The sequence below is a fragment of the Symsagittifera roscoffensis genome, chromosome 6 (assembly GCF_963678635.1).
Source record: "Symsagittifera roscoffensis chromosome 6, txSymRosc1.1, whole genome shotgun sequence".
In the NCBI taxonomy this organism is placed as follows: domain Eukaryota; kingdom Metazoa; phylum Xenacoelomorpha; order Acoela; family Convolutidae; genus Symsagittifera; species Symsagittifera roscoffensis.
Window position 1 is genome coordinate 28,199,797 of NC_087067.1, and position 6,341 is coordinate 28,206,137.

General features: G+C 36.8%; 1 protein-coding gene across 1 annotated transcript; it reads left to right on the forward strand.

Annotated features, from left to right (window-relative positions):
- The first annotated feature begins 1,830 nt into the window (after positions 1–1,830).
- Positions 1,831–4,443, forward strand: LOC134847964 (aquaporin-like). The gene is made up of 3 exons (XM_063865265.1): positions 1,831–2,675; positions 3,027–3,220; positions 3,877–4,443. Exons 1-3 carry the CDS (start codon positions 2,327–2,329, stop codon positions 4,216–4,218), a joined length of 885 nt encoding a protein of 294 aa, XP_063721335.1. The 5' UTR covers positions 1,831–2,326; the 3' UTR covers positions 4,219–4,443.
- The last annotated feature ends 1,898 nt before the right edge of the window (positions 4,444–6,341 follow it).

Below are 6,341 nucleotides of genomic sequence, written 5' to 3' on the forward strand. Positions count from 1 at the left end.
AATCTAAAAAACGGTCAAAAGTTCAAACACTTGACTGTCCGAAATCCATATTTTTTTTCTGCAAAAAGCAGGTCGTAGCTCTAGGCCAGTGCCAAGAAATTTGCAAGGTGCCATGATTGAATGTCAAAGCAAGTTGAAAATGTGTAAGAAAAGTTGTTAACCGGGAGGCATTCTAGTTCCCGATTACAAGGCACTGAGTGTAAAAATTTATCCATTTAGTTCAAGAGAGTTGAAAAAATTGTCAACAAATAAAAAAAATAACTTTTCCGCGAATCAAATCTTTTTTGCTTAAAATATACCCAGAGATTCACGCAACCTGGAAGTTTAATTTAACCCAAAAACTCAGACATGGTAGAGTAGTTTTTGAGAAAAAAAAACAAAAGTTTCAAAAAACGAAAAAAAAAAATTTTACCTTTCAGAGTGTCATAAATTTTTGTCTAAAAAAAATTGGGGGTAATTGCATGTGCAAAAAAGTTTCCCACAAATCGTTCTATGAATATGAACCAAAAATTTTAGACGTGAGAGGACAGTTTTCGAGAAAAATCAAAACGTTCAAAAAACGGTCCATGATTCAAAAGTTTGACTATACTGAGAGCCATATTTCAATGTGAAAACAAACTGAGATAAATCTCGGTTTTGGGAGGATATTTCGGTAAAACGAAAAACTGTAAACATGGGTGAAAAATTCCCCCTACAGACTTTTTCGAAGGCTATAGACTGAGTGGTAAAGCAAAAAGAAACTAGGAGACTGTGCAGGCACATGGGGAAAGAGGCGGTCTTTCCTTTGATGCATCTTTTCTAATTTTTGGTACAATAGTTTTGAGAAAAACTAATTTTGTTTTGCAAAAAGTGAATAAACTGTTCAAAGCGTTTCATAAAATATAATAAAAGAACCCAATCTCACACATTTTCATAATACCAGTTTTCATCAAACAAGAATTCTAGGCAAACAGGCCAAGCAAGACATTTGAATTTTTAATTAGCACAGAACATAGCCTACGAGGCAGAAAAAAAACCGGTAAAATTGGAGCAGACACCATCTGAGCCGATAAAAGCCGATTTTTTAAAACTTTAAAAAGATTGATACTACAATGAGTAACAATTGCAACGACCATGATACTTGATTACAGCTCAAGAAAAATCCGTGATGTGGCAGCTAAGTCGACAAAACTTGAGCAGATAAACGAAATTCCGATTATTCAATTTTTACCGAAGAAAAAGTCCGGCCGAAATTCGAACTCCGGACTTTATAGTGCAAAAACGACAGCGTTATCTCTAGCCAAGTGCCAAGATTCAAGAAAGTTGAAATTGTGTAAGAAAAGTTGTTTATGGGAAAACTTTCTAGTTCCCGATTACAAGGCATTGAGTGTTTAAAGTTATCCATTAGTTCAAGAGAGTCCACAAAATGCAATGGCTGAAAAATGGCAAATTAAAACATAATAACTCATCCCCGCGCCCCCACTATAAAACTTCCCCACATGCCATTGCTAACTATTCAGTATTTTTTCAGTTTCATTATCAAAAATGAGAGTTTTGGGAAACCATCTTCATTTTCAACGGAGTAATTCTAGATAAATCTGCTCAAAAAAACTGTCATTTTTTTACATGCTTTTTATTAAAATACAATGTTTTGCCAAGTTCAATAATGAACTAAAAGTGTATCCAACATTTTTTCTTTTCTAATATAGATTATTAACTTCTGAGTTTGATCACGGCAAAAAACGTATAACCATCATCATCGCAAAAATTACAGCCAAGCATTTAGCTTGTAAATATTCACGTCATTTTCATTTATACAAAACTCGGCCTTTAATTGTCAAGTTCAAGCGTACTGAGTCATTTTACTTGATACGTTTTAGTTTAGACTGTTGCTAAGATTTTAATTAACAGACGGTACGTGAACAAGTTAAGGCAGATCCGTTCGAATCGATGTTCGAAAACCTTTTTCACTTATTAAATTTTACTCAAAAAACCAATCGTCATAACTCATTGTTATTAATCCAGAGATTTCAGAATTCTAATTATCAGCTTTGTTAAAATAGTAAATCAAAAAATAATAAATCCAAATTTGAAACTTGTTGCTAACCGAAGTTTATAGCTAGCCGAATTTCCTTTTCTGAAGGGTAACCGTACGCAGTTTAAACACGTGAACAAATATAACCACTGAACCATATTTTGCATTGATTGTCGTGAAGTGAAATCTCAAAAACTAATCCAAAGTTCAAAACCAAGAATTAAATCACATTTATATGATCATAACGAACAGCTGGATTTATTTGACATTTGTTGCGAAAGTTTGAACTTCTAGATCTGGTTGAAAAAAAGTATGGGTTATTATCGAAAACATGCTCTTGAAGGAATATTGCACGCTTCACATGAGCTTGCGGACCCAAGACTGTGGCGAGCTGTTTTTGCCGAGTTCTTCGGAACCTTTGTCATGGTTTTCGTCGGGTTGTCCAACATCGTCGGCAGCGAATTCGACGCTGGAGTCGGATCCGAGATTGACAATTTGGTCACACCTGGACTGACGTTTGCGGCCATCATCATGACTCTGATTCATATCATCGGACCCACTTCCGGGTGTCACATCAACCCAGCTGTGACCATTTCAATGACGGTGGTGAGAAGGTGTCACGTACTTAAAGCCGTTTGCTACATTCCCGCGCAGCTCCTAGGCAAGTTCAAAATATAGTTTAGAAAAATCTGGAAAAATGGGTCTGCAAATTAACCACGAAAAAAATGATATTAGAAAAAACTAATAAAATCAACAATTGGGATATTTGTGACAGCGATAGAAGATTTATAGCTCCATTCGTCGGTTTGATCATCAAAACTTGCAAAATCTAAATAAAAAATTGACGCATGGCAATTGACAAATATATAGTAAACAACTCTACGAAATCTACAACGAGTAGTTTAATTTCTGAAAGTTAACATTTGATTGTTCTGCATGTTTTTGATCCATTATGTTGATCCATAGATTTTAAAAACTTAGCGGTGAATTCAACGGTTCTTATTGGTTGCAGGCGCGTCTGCTGGAGCAGGTCTGCTGTACTGGATTGCGCCCCAGGAATGGATAGATGCGACCCATTTGGGCATGAACAGATTGAGACCCGAGCTGAACATGGGCCAGGGTGTAGTGGTGGAGATAGTTGGAACCATGATTCTCGTGTTGCTAGTCCTGGTCATCTCTGACCCTGATCCAAAGAAGGACTTCGAGGTTAATTAGTTCTAAACAATATTAAAACAATTAAAACAATCAGATCTCCTTATCTATTCCCCATGGCATCTAGTAACTAATTGCCACCCCCTATAAAAAACCAATTCAACGGTTAGTTTTGTACTTACCAAGAGAGTGGCCATCGTTAAAAAGATCCAAACAATTTATTCAATTGAAAAAGGATCAAAATACGAGGTGTTCAGATCTTTACGGAGAACACAATCACCCCGTTGTGTCTTTCGATTTGAATTTACATGCTTGTTTTTTTGGTTATTTTTGGCTGTGATATTATTTTACCTCATCGTCAAGCACGGATTTTAGTAAGCAATTCAAATTCTTTACATAGGCTAAATAAAAAAGGACAAAAACGGAAAAATAACATCAAGTTTTTTATTCGGGTTTCTTAAAATGTCTAACTCGATTAAAAAATTAGGAATGAATATTTTCAAATGGGAAGATTTTAAAAATTACCTGTGTAATGATTTGAATCAGGAAAATTGAGCAACGATCAAAAGTGCGACAAATTTTTCACATATGACTTGCCCAATTTTCAAGAAAGATGGACAATGTCAACAAAAAAGTATTGAAAACTGTAGAAGAGCCTAAATGTACACAAGTTGGTAATAATATATATTTTTGAAAATGTGATCCTTCAGGGCTTTCCTTCGACTGCCGCCGGATTCATGGTCCTTGCCTGTGTCTTCTTCATGGCCCCTTACACCGGATGCAGTTTGAACCCCGCCCGCTCTTTCGGACCGGCCTTGGTCATGCGCGACTTCGCCAACTACCACTGGATTTACTGGGTGGGGCCGATCGGAGGGGGACTTGTTGCCGTTGTTGTCTACTATGGCGCTCTCGTTCAGGGATTGCACAAGTTTGACGACCCAATCGAAGCGGAAGATTCGTCTGTGGTGAAGGAGAAGAACTCACAAGAGATGTCGCAGAATCCACCCCAAGAGGAGTCATCATTCGCTAAAAACGCCGTGGTTCCGAGTTAAAATTCACACGTGTGTGAAGCGGACCCGACACGATTGGACAAAAGTCGAAAAGAAGATCTATATTGTTCCGAAAATTGTTTATACTAGTGTAAGTGATCTGTACAAAAACGGATGTAGCAAAAAGTATTATGAAAACACGTGGTTTCAATATCGAAAAATCTATATGGTCTATAGCTGCATTGAGAGTTTTCACAAAACCAGACTTTTTGTTTCATTCAGTTTCTGATGCTGCGTCGCTGATATAATAATAATAATAATGAATTCAGAGTTTAAACAAAGTATAAACTCTAGAGGGGTAAGCCCGAAAGATAATTACAAATGTATCTGTTTACAGATGCATCGCTCGCAGTCGCACATGAGGCGCCAAGAGCATGCATCAAGTTCGTTGTAGTTGTTCAGGAAGTGCGACCAGTGAAGATTTGTAAGTCATTGTTTCAGGCCCGATGAAAAGAAATCGACTACGTGATTGAGTTTATTCACAAGTTTTGTAGCGATGTACCAAAAGTTTTTTCTACACTTCGCTTTATTTGTACTTCTTGTTTGGATGATATCACGAGTTGAGACCCTAGTACCGGTAAAGTTGGTGAAGAATATATATTGTGACCAATCATAGTCGTATTTATCGGTGATGATGTCAGAAAACAAAAGTAGACTGTGCATTTCCATATAAAGAGATAATGGTAGCAGCTCTAGGAGATGAAGTTTTTCTTTGTAGCTCAGGTGTGTTGGGTAGTTGAGGATCCAGGAGGTTGATATCCTTTGCACTGATTCAATAACTCTGAGGTCTCCATTGAAGTACAAACACTGGGAGCCATAGGTCAATATTGGTACAATGTATCCACAATATAAAGCAGCTTTGAGTTATTGGGTGATGTACGGCGAAGAGTTTCTTTTAATCATGTAGAAAGCTTTGATCGCTTTTTCACAGCGAGTTTTAGCGTGCGCTTTCCAACCAAGCGTACTCGACATAATAATTCCCAAGTCTTTATGTTCATCCGTGACATCCACTGTATCATGGTTCATAAGAATATTGTATCTACTTTTCAGGCACAGCACTTTGCATTTCCCACTGTTGATTCGCATTTTATTCTCTTCGCACCACTGCATAAGTGTATTGGCATCTAGTTGTAAGCTTGCGGGATCGCGGGATACAAATTTGTAATCATCAGCAAAACCGAACGGAGCAGAGTGGATGCCGTCCGGAGCACATTTAGGGGGTGGGGGTGTTGGCGCGGACACCCTCCCCCGTCTCAGGGATTCGACCACCTCACCAACCAAAGAGTGCCCTCCTAGAAAAATTTCTAAAGGCGCCTTTGATGCCAATTTATTTTAATTTAGAAGGGTAGCGCAAACCAGAACAAAACACATTTTTTTGTCACATTTTTCTTCAAAATTTGCCCAAAAATGGGCTTTTTTGACCTGTTTTTCAAAAACTTGCGGTATAAGGTCGACAAAATTTTCGATTTTAAAAAAAAATCTGCCTAGCCTTAAGATAATCTTATATCCGCCCAAAGCTTTTTCGGAGTTTTTGAAGATAGATCTCCGCAAGTTTTAAAATGTATACATTTTAATCCTTTATTTTTATATCATGTGATGGTGATTTGTTTTGTTTTCTATTTGTAATGATACAGTATAACCTGTTTTCTATTTGTAATGATACAGTATAACCTGTTTTCGTGTTTTGTTGAGTGTATTTGCTATTTTGAAGCTACATTGTAAATTGTTATTTGCAAGTTTAATTAAAAAATTAAAAACCCATTTCACTTTTTGGAAATTTTCAAAAACCGTTAAAAATCTCAAATCGACCACTAAAAAACAAATCAGGGCGAAGAGCGGGCGATACGATGTTCAAGTTCTAATGAAATTCATAATTACATACACCGAGGCAAAGTTGAATTTTTGCTTTACTTGCGACGCAAAAAAGCACAAATCTAGCCGATGTAAAATAAAATGGCAAGAGACTAATTTACAAGAAAAAACCCAAAAAAAATGTCGAAAAGCAACCAAAAATTTTTGGCCGTTTTCTCAGGTGCAGTTCATTTTGAATCAAAAGCACTACTGTTATTGCTGAATTAAATTTGAAACAAAATTTAAGAAGCGGTAACGAAGCAGACAAAAATGAA

Excerpts from the sequence above, each read along its gene's own strand:
- LOC134847964 (XM_063865265.1), top strand. The coding sequence starts at position 2,327 with ATGGGTTATTATCGAAAACATGCTCTTGAAGGAATATTGCACGCTTCA. Across the intron at positions 2,676-3,026 it reads CATTCCCGCGCAGCTCCTAG|GCGCGTCTGCTGGAGCAGGT; the intron begins GCAAGTTCAAAA and ends TATTGGTTGCAG. Across the intron at positions 3,221-3,876 it reads ATCCAAAGAAGGACTTCGAG|GGCTTTCCTTCGACTGCCGC; the intron begins GTTAATTAGTTC and ends GTGATCCTTCAG.